Here is an 18,886-nt window from a genome sequence, read left to right on the forward strand (position 1 = left end):
TCTCCAGGCCATTTTGGCCCCCAGTGATCCTGGAGGTTTTTTTTATTATATTCTGGGCGTGGAACAGGGGTCACTGGGGTGTGTGGGGGGTATTGGTGAATTTCCTGCATTGTGCAGGGGGTTGGACTAGATGACCCTGGAGGTCCCTTCCCACTCTATGAGTCTATGATTCTATAATTCACCCAGGCTGGCTGTGGGCACGCCAGCACCACTGTCAGGCAGAAGCACCTGAGATCCTCCCCCTCCCCTTTTCCTTCGCCCGACTTGGAGGCGAATGGAAGGGAGAGGGGGGAAAGAATGGATCCCAGGTGTTTCTGCCTGTGTGAGAGGCTGGTGCACACTTCCGGTGATGTCAGGGGGTGTGGCATATGCTAATGTTATGCTAATGAGCTCCTGCAGCTCTTTTTCTACAAAATGACCCCTGCTTATAATTACAATTAAAAGCCCCCTACAACATACAATTACTTATCAGGACCTCTGTGCCTGTAATCAATGTACAGAGGAGAATGTCAACATGTGTACTATCATGTACCAGCACAGCTGTATAACAAAACCATATATACAATTTTTTAAAAATTCCGCTTCCAGAAAATCCATGTTAACAGAACAGGAGAACTCTGCTTTAGATTACACTATGGGGTGTACTCTACTATGTGCATTGAGATTCCACGGCACACTGTCCTGGATTCTCAGGCCTCCTATGAACTGACAGTGCAACCTGGAAGACACCGCATCCTCTAATGGGGCTGTACCATGCACAGGAACAGTACTAGTATAGGCAACATTAGTAATCTCAATTAATGAACCCCTGCAGAGTTTCTGGAAAATCCCAGAGTTACTCTGAGAAATTGCAGACTACTGGTGCAAATTATTTTTAAGCTTTAGTTGCATTTGTATGTGCCCCTCCTTTTAGCCATCTATTGCAAGCTAGTGATGGGTAATTTGTCAGTGGTTTCCTTTTTTGAAATACATGCACACAAAACAGACTTACCTGGCAGCACAATTGTAAGCATGTACAGTCAGAAGAAATTCTCAGTGAGTTCCTTGGAACTTGTCCCCTGATAATATGCTTACAATTACAGCCTGAACCTACCAGGCTTCCCCCTATGCAGAGGTCCCTTGTTTGTTTGCAGTGAGGACAGAACATGCTGGGGGGTCATGCTATACCCTGTCACAACCCTTGTCAGCTATACCCTGCACAACTAATTTTTACAAGCAGGAAGGGATTATTTGCAAGGAGGGTGGTAAGTGAACACATTGTGTTGGGTGAAAAAGAGCAATGCTATGTTAAATTCTGAAAGGGGCTATATGTAGTACTATTATAAATCAGTGAAATAATAAGCAAGAGCCTCATGTTTCTTCACAGAGTAAGTTCCATGGCCTTCCTTGAAAATTATTCCCAAGAAAGTGTGCATAGAACTTGATCCTATGCCAATTTAGGCCTACCTAACAACATCAGTTCCAGCCATGTTAGAAAGAGCTGGACAATTAGTTTTCTGGCATCCTAAATAATGATACATTTTGACACAGATTTAAATAGGGCTAACTAATACACATGGTGGTTATGCGCACAAAACAATTGTTCTTTGTGTAGCTTGTGTGTGTATGAATACACATGGTGCAATCCTAAACAGGTCTACTTAGAAGAAAGTCCCATTTTATTCCGTTGTTTATTCTGAGAGAAGTGATGAATGCAGCCCAGGGTGTCCAGAGGAAAACCATTTTTCCTCAAGTGTGAGCTAGGCCTATGCGGGGCACATATGTATACAGGATATGGTGAGTGTGGGCTTGGCCACAGGCAGTTAGTATTGCAAGACTGGCATAATAAAGAATCATCTCAGACGCGACCACTGCCATCACCCCCTATATGGAGGTGGTGCCACTGCTTTCCCGGCCGAGGAGTCCACTCTTAAAGGTTACCGAGGCCCAGTTCCTAGTGTGAGATCGCCCCGCCAGAGTGTTACCCGTTCTAGGCTTTTAAAGAAAGGAGTGGCTGCCAATAACCCAAGTAATTTCCGCTCTCAGGGGGGCGATGATGCCTCTAAGTCGTAGCAACCAAAGCATAAACCCAAGCCAATCAGAAAGCAGAGGGTGACCCGCATCCGGGCAACCTGTGGTGGAAGCGGTGCTTGGAGAACGTCGCCATCACTCAGGGCGAAGGTTGCAGCACACGAAAGTGAGAGCCCCGCCCACTCCACAGTTCCTGGTCTCCTATTGGACTGGCGCCCTTTGGGCCCGCCTCGATTCCCGGGCCTGGCGAGATTGTTGGGCGACTCGCGCTGTCGCTGCTGGTGCCGCCGTTTGGTTGCTGCGCGGTGAACGGGCTGAAGGTGCGGCTGTGACAGCATCCGCGCCTGTTGCTGGGCCCCCCAAAATGTCTGAGCTGAGGCAGAGGCTCGGCCGGGATGCTGATGGACAGCTTGACTCCGAGGAAAAGGTAGCGAGGCTGGCTGGCAGGAGGGAGGTGTGCCCGAAGGAAAAGGTTGCGAGTGCGAATGCAAGGCGGCAACGACTGACCGGGGACGTTGGGGGTGGCTTGCGGAGTTTGCACGGGACGGGGATGTTCTGTGACGGGGATTTCATTGTAGAAGAAGAACGGAGAATGGAAGGGGGAGCAGTTCGTATTGTTGAAAGGCTGGTCTTACCCTGAGGAGACTGTGCCACCACCACCACCACACGGGGAATACTTGTTATAACGGATGCAGGGCTTTCAGAGCGCTACCAGCAGTTTCCAAAATAGCCGTGTCTCAGAGTGGCTGCGTGCAGACGAGCGCGTCTCCCTCTTTCTCTTTTCTAAATAGGACTGTCAAATGTCCCATCTTTTAGCCTGTATATGCAACGTGCAACTAAGACCGCTTGAAACTAAATCGATTCTTGCTGCAGCTTGCTAGCACGGCTACCCCTCTGGATCTTGACTGAAATGTTTAAAATGTTTATCGTATAATCAGTTTATTTCTGTGTTTTTCAAGACTTGGCTTGTGACTTGGAGGGCTAGAGCAGCAGTTGTTGTTGTTTTCTGAATCGGCTCCCAAGAAGGCTCGCATCTGTAGCTGAACATTCAGCAGTACACTGAGTACACTGAGCAGTACATTTTCTAACTAATACACACATCTACAGAGGTTTGCTCCACACAAGTTCTGCACAAGTCCGGTTTCTAATCTGGCCTTCCCTTAAATGCTTCTTGAAAATCACCCTAAATAAACAACTCCGAATTCCATTTGCATTGTTCACTAAAGGGCAAAAATGCATCTCCAAGGTCTGAACTTGCGCTTGCTTACTTGAGGCTAGGCTTCATTAAATACAGTAGGACTTACTTCTGAGTAAGCATGCACGCATTCAGATGTGGTTTACCTCAGACTAATGGTTGTACTCTCTGCTGCCAGTGCTTACTGGTGCAGCTTGATGTTTTGCCTCCTGAACCCTTACAGCAAACCCATGCAACTGTACAAGTGCATCTGAACTGTGTCTAATCCCAAGTGTGTGGAAATGGTATAGTGTGAGAGAGATTAGGAAAAATTCTGATGGCTCTTATCCAATCACTAATACTGTGATTGGAAACCCCTCTCACTTATGCAAACGTCTGTAGGTTGTCCCGAGTTAGAAACTTGCCTCTTCCATGAGCCTCACTAGCTGGCTGTATTCTTGTATTTTTTGTGCGTGTACGTACTCATGCCTGGAAGCAGGGCTGTAAAACAGAACTGTTCCACCTGGCCTTTGGGTGAGGCCGCGGTCATTAAACCATCTCAGCTTCCCCTGTCTTTTGGTACCTGCCCAGTGACCCCTGGACACTGTTTATTATCTATGGGGCACTATATTTTACCAATGTGCCCTCTCAGCAGTGGAGTCTTGTGAGCAAAAATTCTGCTTTGTGAGCTACTGGCATTAAAGTTGTGAGCGAGCAATTTGGCTATTGCATAAATTAGTTTGCCCTGGAGCCGTCCTTCCTGAGCTAAGACAAAAGTGTGTGAGCCGGAGGCTAAAAAACTGAGCTACCTCACACTAACTCAGTTTAGAGGGAACACCGCCTCCCACCATTAGATCAAAAACTGTTATAAATCAGGCCATCTGCCATCACCTGATAAAATATCACAGGAGACATTGGATTACTTGTGTTTAATGCCATCTTGTTTTAATCATTTAATTGTTTAACTGTTTTTATATCTTGGTTTTATTGTTTTTATTGTGTTGCAAGCCTCCCTGAGCCCATTCGTGAGGTAGGGCGGGATACAAGTTAAATAAATAAAGTCATGCTGACTTCTGGCGATGCCTACTGGGGCATGGAGAGGACATTCAGAGAAGTGGCTTGATATAGCCTGCCTCTGCCTCCTGGCCCTGGTATTCCTTGGAGGTCTCCCATTCAAGTATTTGCCAGGGTTGGCCCTGCTTAGCTTCCGAGATCTGACAAGATTGGGCTTGCCTGGGCTATCCAGGTGAGGGCTAGCTGGCTGCATTCTTGACTCTGTCGCACCTGGATCGCGCCTGTAATCCTGGCTGCTGGGGAGGCTGAGGCCCCCGGATTGCATGAGTTCTGGGCTGCAGTGAGCTATGCCAATCAGGTGTCCACACTAAGTTCGGCATCAACTCCCATCAGTAGTGTGGAGATGATGCTTTTGGCCTGCTTTACAGGGTTGTTGGGCGGATTACTGAGATAATATCTATGGGGGTCTTTGCATGTTTTGATCCACCATATAAAGAGCTAAGTGTTATTGTTTTGCTGCACTGGAAATATTTGCAGTGACCATTTATGCAAGATGTGACTTCCAATCCCAGCAGAGCAGTGAGCCTGCTAAGGTGCCTTGATCAAGTCACAGCTAGTCTAGTCTTTTTGTTCCCTGTAGTTACAAGCAGAGTTTAAGTGCAGAGGAAGGCGTGAATTCCCTGCCTTAAATCTCTGGGATGGGGAGGCTACGCCTTTAAAAGTAATGCCTAATAAATGAAAGGTTAGGTTTCAACAACTGTTTGTATGGCCAGGATGCATACAAAAACTGCCAAACAGATTTGGAATGGGAAAAAGTAGCATTCAAGTATTGTTATGGGAGGGGGGTATTTTAAAAAATGCCACTGTAAGAGCAGTGCAAGGTGCTGTCTGACATATGATTCAGTGAACTGGATGGCTCTTTTGCTGCTCCATCTGCTTCTCTCTTATTTCTCAAGGTGAAGCCCAGAACAATCTTGGACCCTTCCCAAAGGGCTTCCAGCATAGCTTGAGAGGCCTCTTAGTAATTTCCCTACCACTCCTTTCTGGGCCAGCTTGAGTGCATTATCCAAGGTGGCTTTTTTGGGTATAAGGTATTTTTATTTACGTATTTAATGCATTTTATTTTGCACTTTCATCAAGGAGCTCAGGGTGGTATATGGCACTCTGTCCCTTCTCTGTTTAGTCTCTCCACAACACTGTGGGGTAGGCTAGGCTGACATAGAGTGACTTGCCAAGGGTTACCCAATAAACTGCTTAGCAGAGTGGGGACTTGAACCTGGGTCTCCCAGGTCTTAATTTGACACCTTACCACTGCACCACATGGGCTGTCAGTAAGTTTAAGGGAGCACTGGAACATGAGGGGAGGTGTACCTGGGATCTGTTACATTGTTCTGAAGGATGCTGGAGCACAGCTCTTGGGGTCGTATGATGCTGCAGACTGGGCCTCTTCTGCAGTTGGTTGAGTGTCATGAGACGGAGTTGTGTCCTGTCATTCTGCACCACTAAAAGGCTACCTGAAGTGCATCTCTTGGGTTGTATTATGTAGCTAACTTGGAGTAGCAAAATATCTTGGGACTGGCTAGCTGTGGATGCTGTGGGAGTGGGGTGGGTAGGAAAATATTGTTTTCCTATAGAAAAGATAACCAGAGAGAAACGTGGAACGAACCCTTCTGCCTGCCTTTCTTGCTTTCTGTGTTTGGGGATTTGGGGGGGAGGGGGAAGCATTACATCTTTCCCTTTTGCAGCTCTCCCGGGAAGTTATACAGCCCAAGCTTGGCTGCTTGATTTTAAGGTTAAGCTCAGCCCTTTGATGTGAGAGAGGCCCATCTAGCAAGCAGTTTCCCAGGTCAGTCTGGTGTCAATACAAAGGAAGCTTATGAAGTCATGTGCATGTGTTTCAAACTTCACAAACCTTGGTTCTGAGAGGGATACCCCAGGAGCTGAGAACTTTAATTTCAGTTCCCTTTATATTGCAATCCCATGAATGTTTTTGTTGAAGCAAGTCTCATGGAGTCCCGTGGTACTTTTTTCTTCACTAAGTGAAAACAGGTAGCCTCGCTGTTACAAGATTGCATGCTCTGGTAATTAATTAAGTGAAAAATGACCTCTTTTTCTTCTTTTTGAAAAGGAAGTACTAAAACTAACTTTGATACCTTGCAGCATGTGCAAACTTAAATGATGACTCAGTGTCTGCTGACAAAATGGAGGTTGTTAGAGGATCACAGTTCTGTTAATGACAACAAAAGTGAATCCAAAAGGTGCTCTCTGTTATGATTTAAAAAAAAAAATCTTCAGTTTGGCAAAAGATAATTGCTGATGAGTATCGGTGGGGACAAAGCCTCACAGATGCAGCCACAGGAGCTGGCCGTGCCTTTGCAATCGTCAGTGTGTTTGTGACCAAGAAGGCTCAAGGGCTTTTTTAAAAATAGCATTTAATTTCTCAGGTTTTCTCCGTTGGGAGCTCTGTTAATTCTGCTTGAGCATGAGGTCCTGCTTCCTGTTAGAAATATCTGGCTGATACAGATCTCTGGTTTATCCAAAAGAACTTTAAATAAACATTGCAGAAGCCAAGGAATAACCTTGCTCATTGCTGAGCTGCTTTGAGCAGCCTTCTTTGATGCCAGACGCAGCAACTTCTCCGTCCTGTACAACAGCTGGTTTCAAACTTGGTACCTTGGACCCTATATCCATAATGATGCTGTGGAATCCAAGCAGATGGTTGCAGATGATTCTGGAGCATGGTGGCCACACTCAGTTCATTCAAGGTACTTTCCAGATCAGTTGGGCCTCTTCATTGCTCCATGTAAACCCAGAGCTTGTCTTGACCTAGAACATACTTAGGACTCTTCTGTGGCTGCTGGATGAGGCCACTGCAGGGAAAGATCTGTGATGCCTTTTGAGGAAACTGATTTGCTATTCATGATCCTTCTCACTGAGGAACCTCTGAGAACCTTCTGAGGAGCCTTGAGGTTCCATGGGACTTACTTTGAAAACCTCTGCTGTAGGTTTGTTCATGTGTAATGTTGCCATAGTCTTGAGTGGTTTGTTTGTTCAGGATTTAACTCTCTTGTTTTGTTTTAAAGTTTGCTTGCTATAGTTTTGCTGTCCTAATGTGCGTTGAGATCAAGTAAAATTAGCTGAGATCAAGTAAAATTAGCTGCGTTTTAAAACTGAAATAAGAGTGTGCACTTCTGCTTCAAACATGAAGACAAATGCTCATATAACAAGGCTTGTGTGCAGAATTTGGGGAGAATTTTGGCAGAGCTTCAGTGCTGGTTCAAGGTAAGCTTTATGTAAAATGTTCTGCTGCTAGTCCTGTTTACTCCAAAGGGCTTTGAACCAGTGCAGCCCTTTGTGGACTGGGTAGACCATCCTTTTAAAATTGCAGTTTTGACTTGCAACATAGTTCTGTGGGAGCTGCTGCTGGATCATTTCTGACCTGTGAACTAGTTGGTGTATTGTGAATAGCTGCTTTGGGTGCTGGTCATGATTGTTTTCTTGTTTATGTTTGAGCTTTGTATAGAATAGGGGTGTCGAACTCATTTGTTATGAGGGCTGGATCTGACATAAATGAGACCTCATTGGGCCGGGCCATGTGTGTCATACAATGTAATGCCAGGTAGCAGAGATATAAACTTTATAAAGGACATAGACAAACACAGTTAAAGATTTCTTAAACTTTAAATAAAACATGCTTAAAACACTAGCACTCTTGCAATGATTTGTCTATTTAACAGTCTCTGATAACCGACACCTCTTGCTCTGAAGTATTGCATCAAAATGTCTGTGCTGAAGCAATCCTGAGTATGCTGTTCAGGTATCTGTAAGCTCCAAACCTACTTTTGATGTATTGATATTCATTATAGAAATCTCATGCTCGATGTTCAAGAGAAAACATTAAATGGCTGGGCATTGCGAGCTTTTGTACATAAGTTGCTTCATTTCTGGTCAAGAACATGAGAAAGCATCCTGACACCGACTGAGGGCTGTTTGTTTGTCTACAAAACTATAGTCTTTCCCAGAGAAATAACTACAACTTCCTACGAAGGAAATGTGCTGGGTGAACTTGTTCTGGACACACACAATCTCAGCCTATTCCACCTCACTGGCTTGTTGTTATTCCTCCTCGAAAACAGTTCACATTGCTTTATTACTGAGAAAGACTGGATCATGAGGGCATGAACAGAGTGAAAAGGGAGAGGGAACACAGTTGCACCCAGGAGAGCCCTGGTATGAGGAGCCTAACAATACACACACAGCATAAATAGCCCAACAGAATACACACACACTGTAGCAAGGGACGCAAAAGCTCATACCTTGAACAAACTTTGTTGGTCTTAAAGGTGCCTGGTATTTCTGCCAAGCAATTGAGACAGCTGAGCAAAGCAATCTCTCCCTTCCCTCCCTGCCGCCTTTCAGGGAGGAGTCTCAGCCAGTAGAAGGAAAGAAAGGCTTCCCTTTGTCTCCTGTATACAATTGAGGCAGCCTGGTCAGGAAGCAAGCTCAGGCTGGTTCCCTCCCTCCCCCTGGGAGGAGGATGGGGAAGAGCCTCAGCCAGTGCTCTACCAGACTCTCTCAATCGCACAGGCGAGGCTTATCTATCTATCTCTCCTGTGTGATTGAGAGAGTCTGGTAAAGTAAGCTGTGATGTAGCAGCAGCAGCAGAACTAGAAAAAGAAACAGGAAACAGCCAGGCCCTTGTGGGCCAGATTGCAACCCTTCAAGGGCCCTGGGCCGCATGTTTGACACCCCTGATATAGACTATACCTCTTCCAATTCATTGTCCTTTGACTCTACCATCCACGGTTCTTTTTCTCTATTCCTGTATATGTGTGTGTGTATAGGTATCTGCCAACTGAGGGGTTGGTCCACATGTGGACTGTTAAAGATCTGTTATCCTTTTCTTTTTTGGTATATTGTGCTTTCCTTTGGGCTTGCCTGAACATAGGTCTGCAAAGAAAGCCCCAGTTCCACTCCAAAGGTAGAATTCCACAGACTGCAACATGAGGGGATTGACTTCCATGGCCTGTTGTGTTGCCATCCTGGAGTCTTCCCCACCTAAGCTCTATTCAGTTTGTTGCTGAGCCTCAGGAAACGTCTGTGTGTGTTGGCAGGATGTTGTGCAGAACTGACTCTCAAGAGTAACTCCCATACAGAGACAGCTTTTTATCTCGTTATTGTTGTTTTGGCTTTATTTTATGTCCATGACCCTGATTATCATCACACCACAAACAAGGTAAAAGTTGAAAATCAACCTTGCACTTGCCCTGTAGAAATTGCTTAATGGTCTTTCCAGATAAATAGCTTTCTGCTGTTGCTGCCTGGAATATTAAATTAGTATTGATAGTATCATTGGAGTACTGTAAGCAAAACAAAACAAAAAAACCCCCTGCAAAACCGCACAAGCCTGTGTCCCCAAGGAGCTTGCAGTTTAAATGTAGACATTAAGGAGAGGCCAAAGTTAATAAGGGATTTATATGAGTAAATGCAGTTACAGGCTCTGAAGTTGTGTTTCAGTTGGGGAGGAGGATATGGGATATGCCCTTGTCAGGCTGATGAAGCACTTTTTGGATTTGGTTGCCCAGGTTTTGTAAAACTTCTGGCTTGTCAAAAAGTGCTATATATTGTTACTGAGACCTCTGCAACCGCTAAGAGGGTTGCTGGCAGACCATTTCCCTGCTGTCTCCTCACTTCTTTGCAGTGCTCCCTTCCTTCACTGCCTGCATTTCTCTCTGTTGTTCATGCCATTACGGTCAGGTCACATAAGTTTCCAACTCTGCATTCTAAGGGACAATTTTCCTTTTAGGGTGTTGTGTTGACTTCTCCGGATGTGAGAATATAAAGCCAGGCTGTCTGTTGTCTCAAACCAATATAAGCTACAAATACAATGAGCTTTTTTGCACAATGAAATTAGCCATGATGTGGCACAAATAAAAGTGCTGAGCCCTACTCTCTCCCCCCCCCCCCTTGCTAGACAATGCCTAACAATGGGGAGGGTCATATGGGGAAATAAATATTTAGCTTTGGCTGAAGATGTTGAATGGATTGATAGAAGGTTCTGGCTGTTTTCTCCTTAAAGGCTTGTTTGGAGCTAGTTTTCTGCAAATAAGAAAAGTATGTGGAGCAAGTATGTCAAGAAATAGTATATCTACCAGTGCAAGAGTCCCCCTTTCTCTCTCTGCTCTGCCTCCTCTATTCATCATAAGTGCCTGCATGTGTGTCACATGTGTTGCTCTGTGTCAAATGTGTTGTGTCAAACATGTTGCTCTGTCTAAGCGTGTTGTAGTAGTTCAATTGACGCAGGATGCCTCATGCCTTTTGCCTGGGCAGCCTTCAGCACGATTAGCCTTCCTGTCTCTTGCAAAACTGGCAGCTGTACAATCTCTTACAAATGTTGTCTTCACAGTAGAGTTTTTCAGATTTTGTGCACAGAGGCCCCTTTTCCAAACTTGTTCTGTTTTCTATCCCCCTCCAAATCCAAATCCATTCTTCTGTTCAGCAGCTGAACTGGTGGATCTGTCTAAGTAGGTAGTTGTATGCATGCAACCAGCCTCTTTTTCCAACTTACAACTTGGGAATTGAATGGGAGCAGGCTCAAGGGGGCAAAATTTGTACACCTGAGGGCTGCGTCTGAGTTTCTGCAAGCTTTGGGGGCCTGTGAGTTGGACATCGGTTCTTCATCGTGCCAGTGGGCACCAAGTATGGGTGGGCACATGACAGTTTTTGAGAGCTATTGGCCCATGCTGCAGTTTGGTAGGCCACTGCTGCTAGCAGCTTGAGGACCAGATTAATAGCTTTCACAGGCCAGATATGTTGTCTCCCCCTACCCCAGATTTGCCCACCTCTGACCTAGGCTGTCTGAAAAGGTCCAGATGGTGATTGTTGATTGAAAGGGCCAGCTGCTATTTCTCTTTCCCTCTTGAGGACTCCCCTTCCCCTAACAAAGGTCCTGATCACACGTAGAATTAGCCACGCGATAGGCATGAATGCTGGGCGGATTTTAAGGGTGCAATCACATGGGAACATCTGGCAAGCGTCCCGCACCCGTCGGCAACCCATCTTGCTCCGCCGAAGAAGTGGAGTCGAAAAATACCAGGGAAAGTCCAGTATCAAACGGGTTGCTACAGGCCACAGATGGACTTTCCCCTGTGTGATCGCTCCAGCGCGCTCCCATGGTGTCGGGATAGTCTGATCAGGCCATCCCGACTCCGTGCTGCTGTTTTTTCCCCCTTCTCAGTATGTGCGTCATCGCATACTACCGTAGAAAGCCCTCAGTGTGGAGGTGCGATTCATTGATCCTCCATTTAAGCGAATCAAAAACAAACAGCAAAAAGAAAAAAGAAAAAACACCAACTCACCTGCGATTGCATCTGATCACGCAGTAACGGGATATGCCTGCAGCTTCAAAGAACTCTGTGACCGCGCAACTGCAGGTCAATTTCCTCCGGGTTAAATAGCCTTGCTTCCCCTGTGCATTATCTCACTCGTGTGACTGGGACCGAAGTAAGACAGAAAGATCTGCTTAATATTGTACTGAAACAATTAGATCTTATCCTATGCATATTAGAACTGCAAAACATATTTTTTAGGTCAGTGGGAAGTTTGATGTTTGGTGCCTGTTTTTGTACATGTGAATGGTGTCCTTCTGTCTGCATTCAGTACCAGTCTTGGCAACTTTGGCTCCTTTGGGTGTGAAATGATAGATAATGCAGCTGGGATACCCTTGGAACATTGCCATGCCTGATAAAATTTTGATTGTAAATGGTGGTACACAGTGGGGTTAGGGTGTTGTCTTTTTAAGGTTTATTGTTTGAATGTGGAGCTTCCAGCGTGTCCAAGGTTGGGTAACAACTGTCAAAGGTCTAAGAGGCTGGCTTTCAGCCTGTTATACACATACTGCTGATAATTCTTCCTCCTCTTTTAGGGCTATCCAGAAACAACCTGATTTTTAAAGTATTTTGGCCAATTAAAGGGCATTTAGTAGATGCATTGTCTGCCTTTTAGCCAGCTGATTCAGTTCAAATGAGTTTGTATTTATATGATCAGGAAGAAGTCACTTCAGGGGCTGATGAGAATAATAGTAAGTGGAGACCAAATCTTGTCATGATGGTTTGTTTTTATTTATTTAAAACATTTCTGTGCTGCCTTTCTGCATAGCTTTATGTGAGATGATGCATCACAGCACAATCATGTGACCTTTTTCCCTGTTTGTTTTGTAGCGTATGCCCAAATATACCGGCTTGTCTCCCACCACTCTGCTCAGAAGAGTCTGAAGCCTTCTTCCGGCCTAAGGAATCTTCCTCTGATGGATGTGGTTCTTCCTCCAGCAGAAGATCCACTTTCTTTGAAGGAGGACTCATTAGGATGGAGGAAGACTTCAAATGATGTTAAGCCAAGTGGTAGGATAGAAGCCACAGTTTTAAGAAAGGTTCAGCATGGTGTCCAGGGGTCCCCAAAGGCCTTGGTTACTTTGGGGAGTTTGAGAACAGGTAGTGGGTTGGACCACCACAAAATGGCTGTCATGGTAGCTAGGACCAGTCAGAAAATGTTTTGATTTTGAGCCCAGCATCTTCCTGTGATGGACCAGATCACGCCAGGCCCTCCTGTCTTCCGCCATCCTCCAGAGTTTGCTCAATTTCATGCTCATTGCATCCCTTTATAGGGATTCTTTGGTAAAATGGAAGTGGAAAGTCCAGCTCATGGGCAGCACTCTGGGGAATACTGGACTGTTCAAATAATCAGTGCTGTCTAATATGTAAGATTATGAAGGTTGAAAGGAATCAGTTATCTTCTTCTTAGCTTTTTTGGTCTGTTTTTATGAAATCCCAAATGACCAGCTGCATAAAAGCTTATTTCACAGTGTTCAATTTTTGACAGTCCACAAAATGTGACTAGTTGCAAGTGAGAGTAAACTATGCTTGTCCTCACCAGGAAACATTTCCTCTTGCTGGTTAATCAACGAAAGCATTCATTGGCCGATCTCCCGGTGAAGCTGGCACCCCTGCTTCAAGACTGTATGAATCCACTTATACGCTTGTCAACAATGAGTCTTACTCTTTTCCTTCCCTTTAGGGAGAACCCCTCCCCCACATGACTAGCACAAAGCCCCTCTTCTCACTAGGCTTCCACAGGAGGTTCTGAGGCATGTGGAGAGGAGCATGTGGAGCAGGAGCAGGTGATGAGCTCTTGTTCTGATTGGCTAATACATTGAGCCAAAAATTCTCTCTCTTTCTCTCAGCAGTGATTGTTTTAGTGCTAAATTATGAGTCTCGAGGTGTGTGGACAAACACTTTTTTCAAGGTACAGCATAGAGAAGAATTAATGCTATAGAAGGAAATGGGTTCGTTCTACTACCCTGGAGTTTTGCTTGAAGGTTTATATGCAGTCTGATATTAGTGCTTGTGAAATTGCTGGAGGAAATGGTTTGCATAGTAGGTGTGGTAGCAGTTTTTCTTTGTTTGTAGTTTATACTTTTAACACCTAGAGAAGAGTTAGCAGCAGCTGCTTTCCTGGAGGTGCCGGGGCTGTTTTTGAGGTAGAGAGGCCTTTCCTAAAAAAACCCCCCAAGTTTCAAAAAGATGGAACCAGGGCGTCCAATTCAGTGGGCCCCAGAAGAATGTGCTCCCATCCTCCATAGTTTCCATTTGAGGAAAAAAGAAATTTAAAGTGATTATGATCCCTTTAAATGCTTTCTGCTGGCAGGGCTGGCCCGAGGGGTTTATGCGCCCTAGGCCAGGCTGCCTCGTGGCTCCCCCCTCTTATGCCAACCTCCCGGTGGGGCCTGGAGACCTCCCAGCTGGGTCCCAGAAGCAGGGCCAGCCGAGAGAGGGCTCCGTTCTCTGCCTCCCGCCTGCCCGCTCACCTGCACGGACTCCTCCTGGTGTTGCAGTAGCTAGTAGGGGAAGAGAAACCCCAACAGCAGCAGACGCCAGGGGCGGCAGAAAGGACTGCCTTTCCCGCGGTGGTTTGGCTCGAGGCAGCCGGGCGGCAGGACACCGAGTCCCGTGGAACTTGGTGAAAGCCACGCAAAACCTCCCTATTTCAAAGCCAGTCCCGATTAAGCCGATGCTTCAAGCAAGAAACCATCCTGCTCTGCTCTCCACTCGCAATTCTTTTACCAAAAGCCTTGTTGCGCTGCCCCACATTTTGCAAACTGCTTCCAGCAGGATGTGATCAACCAGGCCGGGCAGAAGACGGGCAGGGCAGGGCTTGCCGATTGAGCCAGCTTTTCTGCGGCAGGGTCTTGTCGATGCGAGATACGCTTCTTGCCAGTTGGGGGTGGGGGGCGGCACCTGCCAGCGCTAGGAGCGACTGACTCACGCCTGCAGGGACAGTTCCTAGAACCTAGGAGGGAAGGGGAGAGGACGAACGGCCTCCTCGCCTCCTCTGCATGGCCCAAGTTTGCGAAGGAAACGCTGCAGCCGCCAGGAACGGGGGGGGGGGGTCGTAGAGTCAGGTGTGGATCCTCCCGGGCAGCCTTTTCCTTCTCCGAGTAAGGAATATTGCATTTCTCTGGAGGAGTCTGGACAGAGCAAAACACGGTTGCCCTTGGTAGTGTAGGAAACGATATGGGAGTCGAGGAGCGCCCTCGAGACCCACAAGGTTTCCGGTGTCTCAGCTCCCCAGAGCTCCCCTCCTCGTTGTAGGAAGGGCAGCCCAGCACTGCACCGCCGCTTTAAGGGGGCTTTTACAGCCACCTCACCCCACCCTTTCAGACGTTTCTGATGGCTATTTGGGGGGGGGGGAGAATTGCCTTCTGAATGTGACTTTTACATGATGTTACGAACGGTTTCCTTCACTATTTTCTGTGCCTCCCTTTTACATTTCTCAGATGGTTCTTCCTTGAACCGCTGCAGAAAAGCGGAGCTCAAGAAAAGTGGCCAGCTGCTTCCTGGTGAGGCCACGGAACTCGGGGGCGGGGGTGGGTGGGAGTGGCCCTGGTCCAGGGTTAGGGGCAGTGGCAGAAGAAGAGTTTGAACTCAGCCTACTCGGTCAGCAGTGCCAGCGAGCCCTGCAAGTGCCCCACCACCGGCGGCCCCATCTCTGTCCGCTTCAACTCACTGCACCCAGGGCGCTTTTGTACGTGGGAAGGGGGTGGGCAGGCGGGCTCCGGAGGCTTCACGCCCCCTTCCGGGCAGTCGACTGAGCGCTCCCCAGGAGCTGGCACGGGCGCATGGAGGCCGGCGCAGAGCGGCATGCGTGCTGCCGCCGCGCCATGACTGCGGCGAAAGGAACAGCAGGCGGCTTTGGGCAGGGTGAGGGCTTTTGGTGAGGGTGGTGGCAGGGATTTGGCGCCCTGCTAGTATCTCCGCCCTAGGTGAGATACTAGCAGGCCTAGTGATAGGGCCGGCCCTGTCTGCAGGCCACGTGGCTCCACCGCAAGTGAACGCCAAAGGTGTTTAAAGGGCTTGTGGTTTCTTTAAACACCTCCGAGTGGCGATATCACCCAGAAGGTGTTTAAAGACACTGCAAGCCCTTTAAACACCTTTGGAGTTCACTCGCTACAGAGTCGCAAGACTTGGAGAAGGCATTTAAAGGGCAGCCCCGGTTTTAAAACTATCTTTAAAAATACCTGGAAAATACCAGTAAGGTATTTTTTTTGCCTCAGTTTATGCCAAATGCACACCCCTAGTTGTAGCAAAACAAAGATGCCTGTGGTACTTTAAAAACTATTCTGTTTTGGCACAGGTGTTGTAGTATAGAGTACTAGCAGTAAAGCCCGTTGTGAAAGCAATACAACGAGATCTAGAAAGAGGCTCTGGGGGAGTGCTCTGGCTTTGGGCAAACAGTGTCAATTTGCTGTGGTGACCTCAGCAGGGTATAATGACAGAGTCCACTGTTTTCTCCAGAGGAACTGATCTCTGCTACCTGAAGAGCAGTTGTAATTGTGAGTGATCTGTAGCCCTCACCTGGAGATTGGCAGCAATTGTTACCCAGGACAAAATGGCTGGTTTGGAGGGTGGAGTCGGCAACCCCATCTCCTTCCCAGCTAACCATCAACCTACCATTATCTGCCCCTTTGACTTCAGCTGACTTCTGCCTTCCCTTCTGCAGAGCAGTTGTAATTCTGAGTGCTCTCCAGCCCTCACCTGGAGATTGGCAACAATGGTTCCCTATGTGGGACTGATTGGTTTGGTGGGTGGAGTCTATGGCATTGTACCTGTCTGAGGTCCCACCCCTCCTCAAACCTCACCCTCTTCAGGCTCCATCCCTCAAATCTCCAGGAATTTCCCTTCTGGAGTTGGCAACCCTATCAGGACTGCCCCCAATGTGTTTTCTCCCAAAGGCCAAAGTAGGTGACAGGACCAAGCTTAGTTGCCTACCAACAGGCACTGAGGGGAATGTAGGGTTGCCAGCTCTAAGGAGGGAAATACCTGGAGGTTTGGGGGGTGGATTCTGTAGAGGGCAGCATTGGGCGGAGGGGCGGAAGGACTCAGCAGGTATAATGTCATAGGGTCTACCCTCCAAAGCAGCCATTTTCTCCAGCGGAACTGATCTCTGTCATCTGGAGATCAATTGTAACAGTGGGAGATCTCCAGGTCCCACCTGGAGATTGGCAACCCTAGGGGAAAGTCAGCTGCACAGCAGGGGGTTGAAGAGAATGGTTTGATGGCTGCTGGGCCAAGATTGGCAACAATAGTTCCCCAGGAGCCCCATCGTAAATGCACCAAACAATTCCTAAAGATTTTCCAAAACACTACTCTGTTTTGGGCTCCTGGGGAACTTTGAAGTAGCACCAAAGCTATAAGATCTCTCCAGCTGTCACCTGGAGACTGGCAACAGCTTGTCTGGAGTGTGGGCAGCATGGCATTGTATCTGTCTGAGGTCCCCCTCTTCCTCCTCCTCCTCAGACCCCACCCTCAGCAGGCTTCATCCCTAAAATATCCTGGAAGTTTCCAACCTGGAGTTGGCAACCCTATGTCCTGGAGTTCGAACCGGGAGTTGGCAACCATCAGCCAACGTTTATCTGCCTGTCTGTCTTTACAACCCCCCCCCACACACACACACACAGCCTCTGCCTAGGGAGCAGCTGACATCATTCTCCTCCCCCAACTGAAAATTCCAACTGCCTTGCGGGGGGGGGGGGTGAGTTCAGACCCCACCCTCAGCAGGCTTCATCCCTAAAATATCCTGGAATTTTCCAACCTGGAGTTGGCAACCCTATGTCCCCCCCCCCAGCCTCTGCCTAGAGAAAGGGCAGTCTTTCCCTGCAGTGGGAACCAAAGCAGCTGTCATCATTCTCCTCTCCCCCTATGAGGTATGTTAAGGTTGAAAGTGTGTGAATGGTCCATAATCCCCCAGGCAGCTTTTAAGTGAGGACATATGTTACCTCAGAATACAGCAATTCCCATATGCAACTGAAAATTCCAACTGCCTTGCGGGGGGGGGGGGGTTTGAGGTGTGGAATGAAGTCCAATCAGCTTCCACATGCAAAAGACCTTGAAACGCTGGGCGGGACGCCCAGTGGACTCGCAGCAGTGGTGGTGTGGGCGGGACCGGGCTTCGGCTTCTTATTGGTCGGCAGATATGGTAAGTGGCAGTCCCACCGGCCTAACACTAAAGGGGCCAAATTTAGAACGTTGCAATATATAACGTTGCTATTCAATTATAATAAGGGAGAGATTGTTTTCCTGCTTGTCCTGTCTTTTCACCCCATGATTGTTCTATGCCTTCAGTTTTGCCATCTTTGTATATCCACCAGTGTGGCCTGTGGCTTGCTTTGTTGTTTCCACAGAGATTAAGCTTTGTCAACAAACTGGCAGAAGTGGAATGGGTCTGGAAGCAAGCGTTGTCTGTGCAGGTGTGATTCATCATGGTGTGCAAGAGGCTTCCAAACCTGTGCCCATGTTCTGGGGTGCAACTGCAACTTTGTTCTCACTGAGGCTGTAAACCTTTAACTGAGCTGGATCATTTCAGAAAGCAGGCGGGACATGCGTGACCGAATGCTCCTCCATGACACAATAGAAATTTCTTTCTTTAATTCATTTATACCCCACCTTTCTCCCCAATAGGGACCCAAAGCAGCTTACATCATACTCCTTTCCTCCATTTTATCCTCACAACATCCTTGTAAGGCAGGTCAGTCCGTGTGTGTGTGTGTGTGTGTGTAACTGGCTCAAGGTCACAGGGCAAGCTTCCAGGGCATGAATATGGATTCAAACTTGGGTCTTCCAAAACTAATCCAACACTCTTCAACAACTACACCCCACTGTAGTTCTCTCTACGTGGAAAATTATGTGTCAAAAAGAAGGGTGCTTGTCTAGCTTCTCACTAACTATGGGTGTATCTCTTTTCTGTGTAAACGAGGGTTTAGTCATGTGAATCCCACCTGTAGTCAGAGTTAGAACACTCCAGGCTCAGGGTTTCCACCTCATGAAAATGACATCTCTGTTGCATTTTTGTAGCTGGAAGCTATACTCCCCTTTTGCTTCAGCCAGGTGGTATTGGGTATGGGTGCAGAAATAATGTACAATCATCAGGCACTGAGGCTGGCTTGGCTTCTTTTGCAGCATCGTTTGAAGGAGAAGCTGGCCCCAGGGTTTACGTATGGCAGGGAGCTCTCAGCTCCCAGTGCCCCAGCCAATGCTCCTCTTGCAGCTCTGTTTAAACCAAGCTGCAAGTGGAGCCAACCCCAGCCAAGGTGGTGCAGAGATCTCAGCTCCCGCTGCCACAGCTGGTGTAGGTGAA

At 47.4% G+C, this 18,886-nt stretch overlaps 1 protein-coding gene across 1 annotated transcript in view; it reads left to right on the forward strand.

Annotated features, from left to right (window-relative positions):
* Positions 1–2,304: 2,304 nt before the first annotated feature.
* The window catches only part of CDS2 (CDP-diacylglycerol synthase 2), a 35,084-nt gene continuing 18,502 nt past the window's right edge, over positions 2,305–18,886 (forward strand). Inside the window, exon 1 of the mRNA XM_015421119.1 lies at positions 2,305–2,437. Coding sequence (XP_015276605.1) covers positions 2,375–2,437 — 63 coding nt within the window. The 5' untranslated portion in view covers positions 2,305–2,374. The remainder of the gene's footprint in view (positions 2,438–18,886) is intronic.

The sequence above is a fragment of the Gekko japonicus genome, unplaced genomic scaffold (genome assembly GCF_001447785.1).
Source record: "Gekko japonicus isolate JY-2015 unplaced genomic scaffold, Gekko_japonicus_V1.1 scaffold13, whole genome shotgun sequence".
NCBI lineage: Eukaryota > Metazoa > Chordata > Lepidosauria > Squamata > Gekkonidae > Gekko > Gekko japonicus.